Source organism: Dermatophagoides farinae, chromosome 10, assembly GCF_024713945.1.
Source record: "Dermatophagoides farinae isolate YC_2012a chromosome 10, ASM2471394v1, whole genome shotgun sequence".
NCBI lineage: Eukaryota > Metazoa > Arthropoda > Arachnida > Sarcoptiformes > Pyroglyphidae > Dermatophagoides > Dermatophagoides farinae.
The window spans coordinates 2,400,411-2,415,165 of NC_134686.1; the positions used below are offsets into that span (position 1 = coordinate 2,400,411).

The 14,755-nt window shown below is 29.7% G+C and overlaps 5 protein-coding genes across 7 annotated transcripts; 2 read left to right on the forward strand and 3 right to left on the reverse strand.

Moving 5' to 3' along the window:
• Positions 1-98: 98 nt before the first annotated feature.
• Positions 99-3,272, reverse strand: DPCoAC (dephosphocoenzyme A carrier). Of its 3 annotated transcripts, none has more exons than XM_075734558.1 (5): positions 2,720-3,272; positions 1,698-2,148; positions 1,317-1,627; positions 981-1,243; positions 99-912 (listed from the first exon to the last, which is right to left on the reverse strand). In XM_075734558.1, exons 2-5 carry the CDS (start codon positions 1,707-1,709, stop codon positions 551-553), a joined length of 948 nt encoding a protein of 315 aa, XP_075590673.1. In that variant the 5' UTR covers positions 1,710-2,148; positions 2,720-3,272; the 3' UTR covers positions 99-550. The 3 variants fall into 3 exon arrangements, with proteins under 3 accessions (XP_075590673.1, XP_075590675.1, XP_075590674.1); XM_075734560.1 differs by lacking the exon at positions 2,720-3,272 and adding an exon at positions 2,475-2,707; XM_075734559.1 differs by lacking the exon at positions 2,720-3,272 and adding an exon at positions 2,267-2,707.
• Positions 3,273-3,524: 252 nt separating this feature from the next.
• On the forward strand, positions 3,525-5,992 carry LOC124490721 (ankyrin repeat and BTB/POZ domain-containing protein 1). Its single transcript, XM_047053271.2, has 2 exons — positions 3,525-3,790; positions 3,886-5,992. Exons 1-2 carry the CDS (start codon positions 3,735-3,737, stop codon positions 5,240-5,242), a joined length of 1,413 nt encoding a protein of 470 aa, XP_046909227.2. The 5' UTR covers positions 3,525-3,734; the 3' UTR covers positions 5,243-5,992.
• On the reverse strand, positions 4,487-8,250 carry MED16 (mediator complex subunit 16). Its single transcript, XM_047053270.2, has 4 exons — positions 8,066-8,250; positions 7,851-7,997; positions 6,032-7,790; positions 4,487-5,963 (listed from the first exon to the last, which is right to left on the reverse strand). The coding sequence occupies exons 1-4, from the start codon at positions 8,131-8,133 to the stop codon at positions 5,301-5,303; spliced, it is 2,637 nt and encodes an 878-aa protein (XP_046909226.2). The 5' UTR covers positions 8,134-8,250; the 3' UTR covers positions 4,487-5,300.
• A 64-nt stretch (positions 8,251-8,314) lies between these two features.
• On the forward strand, positions 8,315-11,820 carry Lnpk (zinc-ribbon metal-binding protein lunapark). The gene is made up of 4 exons (XM_047053272.2): positions 8,315-8,650; positions 8,744-8,976; positions 9,055-9,853; positions 9,935-11,820. The coding sequence occupies exons 1-4, from the start codon at positions 8,630-8,632 to the stop codon at positions 10,142-10,144; spliced, it is 1,263 nt and encodes a 420-aa protein (XP_046909228.2). The 5' UTR covers positions 8,315-8,629; the 3' UTR covers positions 10,145-11,820.
• Positions 10,285-11,482, reverse strand: LOC124490724 (uncharacterized). Its single transcript, XM_047053274.2, has one exon. The coding sequence runs from the start codon at positions 11,480-11,482 to the stop codon at positions 10,697-10,699; it is 786 nt and encodes a 261-aa protein (XP_046909230.2). The 3' UTR covers positions 10,285-10,696.
• Positions 11,821-14,755: the final 2,935 nt, after the last annotated feature.

The window sequence follows — 14,755 nt, forward strand, 5'->3', positions numbered from 1 at the left end:
ATACACCAAACACCATACACACACACACACGCATACATCATGGACGTATATATACACGTTTACCAAGGAAATTTTCTTGATTTTTTTCAGCCATTGAATTTTTCCCTAAATGATAACAGAAAATTAAATTTTTTTATTTACAATAACAACAATGACATGGCAAATTTCATATTACAATTGAGAAAAAAAAAACAATGATGATAATAAATTTCCTTCTACTGTGTGTGCTTGAAGCATGCAAATATAACAAACTTTTCTGTTTTTTTTTTGTAAAATTTTCAATTATTTAAATATTTTGAGTGATTTTTTTTTGTTGTTGTAATTTAATTTGTAAATTCCATGATTGTCTTCTATGAAGATTATTGGTTGGTTGGTTGGTTGATTAAAATGGCGAAGCTTTTCATTTGATTTGGTCAAAATTAGATGAAAGAAAGAAAATAAAAATCATTTTAAGGATTAATTTGACTAGTCACAATTCATTAGTTGAGAATTTCAAGGGTGATGATGTATGCTTGTTTTTAATCTTTGATGTAATTAACGTTTCATCATTTCATACACCACTTGATACTTTCGCAGATGATGATGATGATGAAGATGATGTTTGAATTTCATCAATATAAACAGTCAATAAAAATTTATATATCATATCGAATGATGTAAAACTTATACCAACAGCAATAGGACCTTTCACCCAATTTAATGACAAGCCTTTATATAGTCCATGTATGAAACCTTCTTCAGTGACAACTTTTTTCATTGTACCAATTATACCAAGCTCAACATAACCATGTTGTGTTTGCATTCGTCTTCTTACAATATCTAATGGATATGATGCTGATTGACCAAATAGACCAGCTATGGCACCGAATAACATCCGTAATAATGGATGTATATCATTATTGCCGTAATAATCTACGTGTGGGCCAAAAATAAAATAAAACATCACTGATCATATACAAGCATAATAAAAAAATACAAACCATAATGCAATCGTTTAAGGGTTTCATATGTAAAAAAACTACTACCAGCATATGGTATTACACCACAAATTGTTGGAATGAAACCGCGATATAATGAAAGAATTCCACCTTCATTAATTGAACGAAGGAACACTTGTGTAAGACTTGGATACGTGCTACATACGGCCATACGTGCACGTGCTACATCCAATGGATAGGTAGATGCAGTCGATACAAGACCAGCTAATGAACCGGCCATAAATGAACGATGTGGATGTGCTCTCCTATCAACAACCATGGTTTTTAAAAAAAATATATAAAAAATGTCGAAATTGAATCAAATTTTTTACAACTTACTTTTGATCATTTGTTTCCACTTGTAATAAATGTTTAAATTGTTCATGACTTGAATATTGTATGGCTGCATATGGTACAACACGTGCCATTGTAGCGGAATTTCCACGCCAAAGACTTGTGATACCGGATTCATGATATGATTTCAATAGAAAATCCATCACACCGGGAAATGTAAACATTTTATTCTGTGTTTGAAAATAAATTTTCGTACGATCTAATGGCGCAATGGCCGTTTTGGCCATTGCGCCTGCCAATGCTCCAGCTATTAGAGACGTGATTACTCGTTCTGTATGGGTCAATTTCTTATCGGACTAAATTTCAGAAGATAATGAGAAAAAAATTAAATTAAAATCTACAATTTGATAAATAAATTTGACTTACCCTTACGGTCATTGAATTCTTTCAAATTATGGCCAAAATTTTCTGAATTTTTTCAATATTGACCGATTGGAGAATTTTTTCTTTATGAATTTTAAAAAGTAAAAAAAAAAACAACACCACACTTCAATTACATTCAATTCGAAATGAATTCTTGTTTTGAATGTTGAAATTCAATTCAATTATATAATAATTATTGTATTTTTTTTTCGATGATGATGATTTAGGGAATCTGTGAACCGATGTGATATAAATTTTTTGTATGTATGCCTTGAAAAAAAGAAGAAATCTACGACGACGACGGCAACGACAATCATAAACCCAGTAAAGCATCAAAAGATAATCAACAGACACTAATTATTGTATGTGTGTGTGCTTGTGTACATTTGCTGATTGTTGTTGTTGTTGTTGTTGAACCAGAAAGGATCACCGTTTATGCTTCGTTTATGTTCGACTGATTGATCGATCAAATGATAAAAATGATGATGATGATTGGCCCAAATTTGATGATTCGATATCAGAGAAATGAAATGAAAAAAACAGACATGAAATTAATAATAAAAAAAATGTACCATTAAAAATCTAATCAAACAAACAAATAATTTAATAAAATAAACAAGTGATAAAGCAGAAAAAAAATTTATACAAAAATATATGAATCTTGAACCCACATTGGGAAAACAATAGAAAATGGTAATTAAAAAAAAAATTTTTTCTTTTATATCGATGTGAAAAGAATTTTTAAAAAAAAAATAGTGTGGTATTAAAAAAATAAACTACCATTACATCCTATTTGTTCATTCACTTTAATCGTTGATTCTATTCCAATCAGAAGGTTTTTTTTTGAATTGAAGGTGAAACGTGTGCGAATTATTATCATCATCATCATGATCATCGTCAAGAATGTGTATACATGCTGTGTGTGTGTCTTGTGTGTGTACTTTTCAGACATTTGATAATGAATAACAATGGTAACAAATGTACTTGGCATTCAACCAAATAAATAAAAAAAAAACAATGCTTACATTGATTTCAATAATTTTTAAACGAATTTCAAGTAAAATAGAATCATAATGATATTCTTTTTACACACACACACACAGAACTAAAACAAACAAATTTCATGACTTGAAATTCTTGTTTTTGTTATTATTATTATTTGTGTGTTGGTGTTCGACCGATTTCGATTCGACGTACGAAATCAATCTATATATATATGAAGATGAATGGCAAAATTTTTTTTTTCGTTGAAGATAACGGTAAAAAAAATTATGATTATGAAATCGTTTAAATTACAAAACAACACATTCTAATATTTAATTCACTTTCTCTTTACCACAATTTTGATGATAATAATGACGAGAACATATGATCGGTGTTCAGTTTCGATGATATTTTCATCATTTGATGAAGGTTGGATTCCATTCGAATGTTGTGTTGTGTTGTGTTGTGTCTGTATAAACAAAAACACACACACACATGTGCACCAATAATATATGCTGCTAGCATATAATAAATAGTGGTAATCAACGATTAGGATATTTCCATCAAATCAGTGTTCTCCAACCGTTCTGAGATTTAATCGATAAAACCGGGTAAAATTAATCTTTGTCACATGAATCCAATGTTGATACAGATTTTATTGAACACTCAACTGAATTAATATGATTAGATGAAAATCAATGATCAATAATTTTGACAAACATTTTTTTTATTCTCGATTCATCCACCAAACGGTTGAAAAACACTGTTTTTTTTTTTTGATAATAATAATCAAAACAAAGCACGTGATTCAAGATTGGATTTTTTTTCTTCAAGTGCAGCTGATTTAGGTACATGTCATCGGCAAAATGCATACAAAACCGAAAATCATGACAAAATAATCATCATCAAGATGATGATTATCATATATATCCTGGTGATTATCATCAATATGTCATATATGCATCACGTTCCAATATATTGGATTTTTTTTTCTCACAAATGACCTATTTGACCAAAAAGTCTTGACTGACAAAACAGAACAAAATTTAAAAAAAAATGGATATCTCTCGAATGTTTCGTGCTTGTAAATTGGGTGATTTCGAAACCCTCAAGTAAGTAATTGATATAGACATAAATGTGTGTGTGTGTGTGTGATCATAATTTTGTTTGTTCTTTTTTTTCTCATTCAAAATATATCTACAACTAGAACTTTGATCGAAACCAAAGATGTTGATGTTAATTTTCGTGATAAATTCGATTCAACACCATTATATTATGCATGTCTTTGTGGCCATTTGAATGTGGTACGTTTTCTTATTGAACATGGTGCCAAATGTGATGTTAAAACATTTGATGGTGAACGTTGTGTTTATGGTGCATTGACTGATGATATAAGAAAATTATTATTGAAAGAATATAAAATAATTAGTAAAAAAGTTATTCGTCGAAATGATTATGATGAATTTCTTCGTAAATCATTGGATAATTCAGATTATGCTGATGTTATATTTTATGTTCATCAAAAAACTTTTAAAGCACATCGTTATATATTGATGATACGATCAGAATATTTTCGGCAAAAATTCATTGGAAAATGGAAAGATAGAAATGTTATTCATATTAAAAATGAACATGTAAATCCGGATGCATTTAAAATATTATTACATTTTCTCTATACTGGAATATTGGAATTTTCATACAAAATCCGTGACGATGTTTGTCGATTATTTCGACAATGTCAGATGGAAAAAATAAACGATATGATTGAATGTCGAATACAAGAATTACAAAAACAATTACGATCATCATTTCGGCAAAAAAATGTTACAATTTATATGGATTTTCCAATTTTGTTTGATTATAGAAAATTATTTCAAACAACATTACCGATGGATTTGATTATTGATCAAGATGAAAATTTCGATATCAATGTAAATGAATTGAAAATATTACAAATGGCCAGTGATGTGGTGTTTCGTGTGCAAAATCATCTATTCTATTGTCATAAATTATTTTTTGCTGGACGTAGTGATTATTTTGCTGCATTATTTCGTGATCATTTCGGCGAATCCGATACAAAAATTCCTACCGGTACTACATTTACCATCAACGATCGTGCTGATTTATTTCGATTATTGATTTGTTTTCTTTATACAAATGATGTTGATATAACATTGGATCAAGCATGTGATCTTCTTTATGCATCGGATGTCTATCTAATTGAATCATTAAAAAGACATTGTGCCACTGTGATTGGTAACAATATTGCCCATTTTAATCCAATCGATATAATTAAATGGTCACGTGTGTTGAATCTATCAAAATTGGAAGCAATAGCCACACAATATATTGCCGAAAATTTAAAACAATTTATTCATCATAATGATTTCAAACAATTGGTCATTGAAGATGCTCATTCGGTTCGACAAAGACAAGAAACAGATACGATCGATATTATTGATGATATTCGATATTATCTATCGATTTGTTCGACAAAAAAAGATATACAATCAGAATTATTACAAATTGATCTACTTCTTGAATCATTACAATTGGATGCTTGAAAAAAAATATTGATTATGATGATGATGATTGATGAAAAGAATTTGAATAAAACCAAAATCAAATAGTAGTACTCATCAAAGAGAAATTAATCAGACCAAAATCATTATTATTCGTAATGGATGATAAATTTTTCGATGCATGTACACGCCATGATCCACCGCAAACACATTTTTTCACCCATTGTTGATCCCATGCTCGTGCTGCCGGTGATCGTGTTGTCGATTTTATTGATGATACAGAATTACATCTTGTACATGACCGAATCAATTCGTTAATATTTTCATCCACATAACCAAGTGAAATATTACGTAGAACATCAATTCGTCGATCGCCATGAATGTTGAATGTGCCTTCAATGATAGGAACTTTTACCGTATATTCTAATGATGGTGATTCAATACCATAATGTAGTATTAATGGCAAAAAATGGCTGAATAATGCAGGGCTTGCAATTCCAATCGATTTAAGACAAATATCCATCTGATGAATCATAACCTGATTGGGCAGTACACAACATTCATCGATAATTGTTTCATCAATTTTTTCCGATGAAAGAACCAATTTGGACAATAGTTTAAATGTCGTTGATATGACATCAATATTTTCATGCATCTTATAGAAAGTAGGAACATAATTGGCATTGATTAGACTCCAAAAACGAATGATTACCAATAATTCTCGTAATGTATTCAATGATTTAACATCGAACAATAGGCCAGACTAGAGAGAGAGAGAAAAAAAAAGTAAAATTTAGAATAATAAACAATTAATCAAAATCAAATTCTCACCCCAGGTATTCTAAATTGTGGCTGATGACATTGTTGTGGAATCGATGCCAAAAGATATAAAGCTAAATCGCATACCCATTGTAATAAATGTTGAAATGATTGTTGAATAGCTGCTTCGACACAAAAATCTTTTGAATCCAATTTAACCAATACTTTATCAATGGTTATAAATTGTTGAATATCCGAAGTGCAAACGGGTTTTGTTTGTATCATTGAACTAAGCTTTTCGGCTGGACCTTCATTCTCTTGATATTCACGAGCACGAATTAAACGTTTGATTGTTTCGGCAATCGCATTCAACATTTTCATAGCATAATAATCGCCCGACTTGTATGATGTTGGACCGGAATTCACACAACGATATAATGCAGCTTTAAGTTGTAATACTTTATCGAACCATTTTTGCTGTACATATGGTGGCTGTCGTGATCCACAAAAATTTTCGGTAATTTTTTCACATAGTATATCGACAAATTGTGGTTTAATACTGATCAATATGTCCCAATAATCATTACCGGAGATTAATGCATATTCAAGCATTAGTTGAGCAAAATTTAAGCTCATCTGATTACAAGGTTCAATCATTGGTGATAGACGGAAAAAATGTAGCTGTGAAAATGAATCAATTGCTACCATAGCACAGCTACTCCATGTTAATCGGATATCACGGATGATCGATAATTTTTCTGACATCATTTCCTGTTGATTGAACATTCGAGTACCATTATTATTCAGACTTGAATGATTCGTTGTTGCAGTCAAATCAACAGTAACTAATGATTGAAGATTTTGTCGATATAAACATTTTATGGTTTTATCAGTGTACGCTACCATTATATATGATAATGGTGGATTCGTTTCGAACAATAACGAAGCAGGAGTCGATAAAGCTGATACATAATGAGCTGAAATGGTATTCATATTGAATTTCCATCGACGTTCGGTAATTGATTGATTTTGATCCATTTTTTTCAAATTTTTTATAACATTATTGAAAGAAACATTTACGTTACATAGTTCCCATAATTCAATGATTGAACCTTTTTTACCGGATGCTATAACCACTGCAGCATCCGGACATTCTCGAACTATAAATTTCAATCGACTTACAATCGGATAATTATGTACGGATTGATTCGATGATTGACTATTCAATAAGGCACAATCCATATTGAAACTTTCATGTGTTTGACAATGAATCTTGAGTTTTTGTGTTTGATTTTCGGCCAAATTCAAAGAAACAGAAACGGTAAAACAATGAATTGGCATATGAGAATTACCGTTGGATGTCATCACTAAAAATGATCCATTTTCCATATAGGCAATATCGATTAGTTCAATATTTGCTCGGCTATTGTTCAATATATCATATTCTTGAAGTATTTTTCCATCCGAACAGAAAAGATGTGCGTAGACGAAACCGGTGCTAGTGATACAAAGATAACCATCGGTATGTTTATTACCGAATTGTACGACAGATGCTTGTAAACGATTATGGTTGAATTTTTCCTGATATTGAACATCCAGATCTTTTTTATCATAATTAACCATCATTTTCTGTCCGGAATGAAACCAAATGCCGGCAATGATACGATCACCGGCAAAACAACATGAATGATGATCTAAACGTTGCCAATCGGAAAGTAGAAAATCACGCATTGACCATATTTCAATGGTGCCCATATCATCACCGATTAAAAGTTTAGCACCTTTATTATCCCATTCCAGTACTGTAATGTTTTCATCATGATCTTTAACCCTTTTTGTTAAAAAAAAACTGCTTAAAAAAAAACAGAACACATCAAATTAATTAACATACCGATATGGATGATATGGTAGATTTAAATCTACAACATATACTCTAGTTTTGAGTAGATTATTTTCTTCTGAATCATCTAAAAGATCAAAATTCGATGTGAATGCCAAAATATTATTATTAGACAGAGATGAAATGACATTTGAAGAGCTAGAAAAAAAAATTCATGAATTTAATCCAAAAGAAATAAAAAACAATTATTCAACTATATTTTATACCCATCTTCAAGAAAATGTCGATGATATGGTGCAACATCATAACCAAAAACAGAATAAAGATGATCCATTATTTTGAAACAATGGACAAGAATTCTGTCGAAAATCAATCAATAAAACAAAATGAAGAAACAAAAATACCATCTATGGCAACATTAGTGATACCATCGATGGTGTAAATAGCCCGAAATGTGAATTTCTGTGAAAAAAACAAAAGAAAAAAAAATTCGCATATTTTACAAAACACACACACACACAATTTATATTTATAAAAATATGTACGCTTGGCTAAATTTAGTTTAACAAAAACGTTTTTTTCCTCTGGTTTTTTTACGGTTCATTTCCTAAAAAAAATACCATATTCAATATAGACGTCTGATTAATTATCCACCATATACAATCCTTTCGAATCATTATATTATATTGGCGTGAATCTTTTTTTTGTGTTGTGTTTAACTTTAATCTTTGATCACATCACCATCCATATATACAGAAGTACCCAATATCAATATCAAGAGAGAACATACAATATATCGAATCGAATGTGAATTTTTTGTTGTTCAAAAAATGGGTAATCTACTTTATTCGGTATGTTTTTTTTTTAAATTTTATTAGTAACAAATTTGGGTTCATGTGTATTTTTTTTTTCGTTTTCGTTTTCGTTTTTGTTTATTTACACAGCGCAAAAAGAATAATGCAAAAGAACAATTGGAAACAATTGAAGACGAAATACATCAAATTGATACATATAAATTAACAGCATTTATAAGGCAAAAAAATTATCTAGCACTCATTTATTTTCTATTCATATTGATTTATCCATCCGGTTTGGCATATATTTATTTTACATTCAACACTGTCAATCGTATGACAATATTGTATTCATTTTTATTCATAATATCATTACCAATGTTGTAAGTATCAAGTGATTTGATGATTCGATTTTAATTTTTTTTAATTTTAAATTCATATAATTGTAAAATTACATCTAGCTTATATCTAATACGAAAGTATCTGCATTTATATTTTCGTTGGATTATTGAAAATAATAATATTCGTTTAGTGCAATTATTGAAAGAAAAGAAACAAATTCTATCAAAAGTACAAGAAACAGAAACATTTAATGATGCTAAAAGTATATTGGAAAAATATGATCCATCATTATTGCGAAATCTTTCGTTATCATTGAATAATTTATCACAAATAGAATCTTCAAAAACTATTGCTAATACTTCGATTCGTGATCGACGAAATATCGATACGTACAATCGACAACGGCAATCATTACCACATGCACCACAATCGAATCGTAATTATATGACACAGCCTTCATCATCATCATCATCATCGACTCGGCAAACATTAACACAGCCAACATTATCACCACCACCACCACCATCAACAACAACAACAACAACACCATCAATAGGTTATAGACAACGTACAATTAAACCAATATTGCCACAAAATCGAAGTACAGTGGAAAAATTAATTGATTATATGTTCAATGATGGACCAAATAATCGTTATGCATTGATTTGTCCAAATTGTTCATCACATAATGGTATGGCATTACCGGATGAATTTGATTACATTGCCTATATTTGTGCATATTGTGGTACATTTAATCCATCACGTAAGATACGTCCTACAGCACCGAAAATGATACAACAAAAAGCTATTGAAGCACCATCATCGCCATCATTAACAAGACCACGATCCAATACGACAACAGTATTGAATGATAGTAATGTGAAAATTTTTGAATTATCAAGCGTGCTCAATAAAACGGTATGTAATGTAATGTAATGTAATGTGATTTTTTTGACATTTTTGAAATTCATTCGATTTTTTTTCGATTGTAACACATAGAATGATTCATTAATTCGAACTCCACATATTGAAGAACCAGATGATAATGATGATGATGATGATAATCGAATGAAATCCTCTCATAGTGATAAAAATGATAAAGATGTTGCTTTTAAACCGACAAAAGCAAAAGATACTCAACCGCAACAACAACAACAACAACATAATGAACGAATTCGTTCAATCGATTCTTCAAGTGATGATGAATGATTGAATCTGATTCTTCATTGATTTTTCATGTCCATAGTCACCACAAAATTATCAACAAAAATTGAGATTTTGTTTTTTTTTCTTCATCATTTCATTTCACTGTATAAATTACCGATTAAATGGAATTTATTATTATTATATTTATTTATTATATCTCATTGTATTTTTATTGAAGGGAAAAAACAACAACAACAACACATCAACATTTTTAATATTTTTCTTCACATTATCATTAAATGTTATTGATTATATGATTATTGATTGATTGATTAAAACATTTTTAAAAAAAATATGACATTTTTCTATGTAATAAAGAAAATATAAATGAAAGAAATCGATAACACAATCATGTGAAACGAAACAAAACGAAACGAAACATTCTTTTTGATATGGAAAAGGGATTAAATTCAAGGCATAAGATATTGATAAATAGATGGATAGATAAATAGATTGAAAATCGAAAACAGTCAGTCAGCAAGAACAATAGCAAACAAACAAACAAAAAAAATGCATTTAGAATGCCTTTTATTATTATGGCATCGATGATAATGGTTAATCTTTTTCAGTTTTGATCTTAGTACCAACAACATTGAATGGATTAATCATATTGATGGTATGGTGTTGGTAATTCTGATGATCATCATTATGATTGATTTTGTTTTTAGTAATTAAACCACCAATTTGATTAATTTTCAGATCATAAAATGATGATTCAATTCGATCAATCTCTTTGTATGCAACAGATATTTCATTTGCAATTGCTTGTTTTTTATTCAACAATTGTTTTTGTTGTAATTCCAAATTTTGTAATTGATTTTTAATCTTTTGTCGACTACGTGCAGCTGATTCACGATTTTTCAAACGTCGTGTCTGTGTACGATTATCATCATTATTATTACTATGATGATGATGATGACCACCAATCAAATTATCGTCATTTGTTGTGGATTTTGATGACGATTTTAACACTGATATATCGAATAGGTCATCATAGCCACCATATCCAGAACTTGAGTAATTTGTCTCTTGTGTTGTTGTTGATGATGATGATGATGATGATGCTGTTGTCTTTTGTGATGAGCAGCCAAACAATGATTCTTGTGATGATCGAAAATTGAATTGATAATTATTATTTGAGTCCATATCATCAATAACATTAGAAGCCAATGTTGGTGATGATGATGATTGTGAATCATTAATCGATGATAGTGAATCAATATCACTTATCAATGATGATGAACGATATTTTGCATATGAATCAAAATCATCATGATTCGAGTGTAATGATGAAGAAATTATGTATGAATCTAGTTCAAAATTGGCCATTTTCATTTCCATTTTTGAATATATTTATTGAATTTAAATCGATTGATTGATGACCAATATAAATTTTAATAATACACTAGATGATGATGAATCGATCAATGATTAATAGATAGAGAAAAACTTAGTCAATAATTGATCACAAATGGTTAAACAAAAAAAAGTGAACAAAAATTCAAGTTCAAATCAAATCAAAAAAAAAAAATTACTGATGATGTGTGAATGACTTTATTTTCACTAGTTTAATTGACAAAAAAAAATTGTCAATTAAAAATTTGAAAATAAAGTTTCGATTCGGTTATATAATTAACAAATGGACTGTGATTTTTTTTTTGGAACAAATCTCTCTCTCTGTGTGTGTGAATAAATAACAACGTGTTTCAAACTGGACAGGAAATTCAACAACAACAACAACGAAAAAAAAAATCAAAATGTGTACACGGACTTTTCAAATATATATTTTGAAAATTGAATACTTTCACGTGTGCACGTTTTAGTACTCAACTTTGTGCATACATTTTTTTCTTGCCAAAGTTACCGTGTGCACATGACAGTTGAAATTTTTTTTTTGTTGTGTTACTATCAACCGATTGTAGATGGCGTTATGTTGTGTTTGTAGTTTTTATTTTTTTTTTTTTGTTTATGATTTCTAATGTTTGAATGGATGATCATTATCACATATTCTGACCATTTTTTTTACTTGAATTTTTGAAAAATTTGATTTGTGTTTTCTTAAATATCAAATGTCATTTTATTGTCAGTGTGTGTGTGTGTACATGTTAAAGAAAAAGTTCTTGGTTTTTCTTGAATAAATGGAACACATATATGGAACATCAATGACAGAAAAAAAATGTTCCATCAACCAACAACAACAACAACAACAACAACAACAACGACAACGACAACAACGACAACGACAACAATCGGAAAATGGAAAATGGAATGAAATAGGCATCAACATTGTTTCATGTGTGTGTGTGTGTGTGTTCATTCCGTTCGTTTGGTTTCAATTCGGTTCAATTTCGACTATCATCATAGTAAGTCTTTTCATTTCATTTTTTTTTCCATGTATAAAAATAGTGAAATAGTGTGTGTGTGTGTGTGTGTGTGCTATGTTTGTGTATGTGATGGGCAAAACTAATCCATCATTTATAGGCGACAGTATGGCTGTATGTATTGTATTGTATATTTGTAATACTATGGTGTATAATACCCAAAATTGTCAGATGCAGTGGAAAAGAAAATGTGTGTGTGTGTAAGAAATGAACAAATAATAAATACATAGGGGCCAAATATATGCAGGTGCTGTGCGTGTCGATAAAATTTCTATGTCGATGATGATGATGATTTGTGTGTGTGTGTGTTTGGGCTCTAAAGCTTGGCCCAAAAAAAATGTGTGTGTGTGCCATGATGTTTGACGTTTAAAAAAAAAACAGACAGGCAATACGAAAATTTTTCATCCCTAGAAAATTTCCATTTTTTTTATATTCCATATAATAATAATAATCTTCTATAGATATGGTTAAACAATGTTACTATGTCATTGTAATTCTGCGATTCTTGTGATTTTTTTTTCTTCATCATCATCATCTGGAATCTCATATGAATGACAGATTTTTAAATTTTTTTTTTTCGGTTGATGTTAACATAATAAAAATTCAATGATTATGATGAGCATTGAATCGAGGTTCATTCATTCCACCCCGGGTATCAGTCTGATAATATCATCATCATCATCATCATCACCATCACCGCCGCCATTCAATAATACCGATTTAACCCCGTTCAACTGAATGATGATGATGATGTTGATTCCCCTAATGCCATATTATTTTGTCATTAAAAAAAAAATCCAAACGTATGCTTGTTTGTTGTGTTTTTTCGTGGTTTCTGTTGTTGTTGTTGTTGTTGTTCATGATTCAATGTGTTAAATATATTTTTTTTTCTCTCGACAATGATCCACAATTCAATGGATGAATCAATTTTCAAATCGATGATTATGATGATGATGATGATGATGGATAGCAGCAACAGTAAAAGAAGCAGAATTTTTTTTCCAATTTTTGTTCAATCAAAAAAAAGTGTTAAAATTTTAAAAATCATATATATAACAATCTAGTGATTATGAACTCAACAACAAAATGTGGTTGTCTTCATAAGAAAAAAAAAAATAATAATAATAAGGTGTCATGGCAAAATGATTATCACGTCACCGAAGATGATATATAAATTTTAGAAATGTCAAACACCGACAACAACAACAACAACAACAACAACAACAAGTCAATTATAATATCTGTCTGTCTATTTGGAAAAATTTTTTTTTCACTACCGAATACAGTTGACAGTTTTGACGACTTGATTCTCGATTTAATAAGAATTTTGTTTCTTTTCTCCCATTGAAAATGAATTGAAATGAAAATGTGTCATTGGTGTGTGTGTGTGTCATGGTGTTCCAAAAAAAATATTCCATTTTTTTCCATATTTTCAATATTTTGATTGATATTGATATATTGATAATAATAATAAAGTCACTAATATATACTTGTGATTGAGTCAATCAATGGATCGTATGCGTGTGTGTGTGTGCGTCATTTGATTATGTTTGAAAATCCTTTTATTTTTCATGCTCATCTTCAAAAATCTGTCATTCATTCATTCATTCATTTTTTGTAATGAAATGACATTTATACCCGGTGTGTGTGTGTGTGTAAATATTAAAAGTAAAGTCAATCGGCGTGTGTATGTGATATATTGATGACATGTCATATATATGGTGGTGGTGGTGGTGGTTGTTCATTTTCCAATGTTTCAATGTTGAATATATATGCATAATTTGACAGTTTTACATATCTGACAGAAAAAAAAGATTGACACATGGCCACGGCCTTTTATTCCTTTTTGTTATTTTTGTGTGTGTGTGTGTTTTTTTTTCGGTACCCGAATGTAACAAAGTTCCAAAGTTTCAGCTTGTTTCTATCTAATCTATCGTTTAAAATCTAAATGGCAAATTGGTGTCGTCTTTTTATTTTTGATTTTTGATTTTTAAACAATCGACAAATTGCTTTTTTTTTGCTTGCTTGCTTGCTTGCTTAGATTGAAAGATTAGATTTTTTCTTTTTTTTTTTCTTTCTGATTTGTCAAATGTTGCTATATTTGATAAAATGGCATTTTGACAATGACCCAATGGTTTTCAATTATTAATTGTGTAATTTGATTTGAAATGTGTGTGTGTGTGGTGATTGACAATAATGCACACCAACCACTACCACTACTAATAATTAGCAT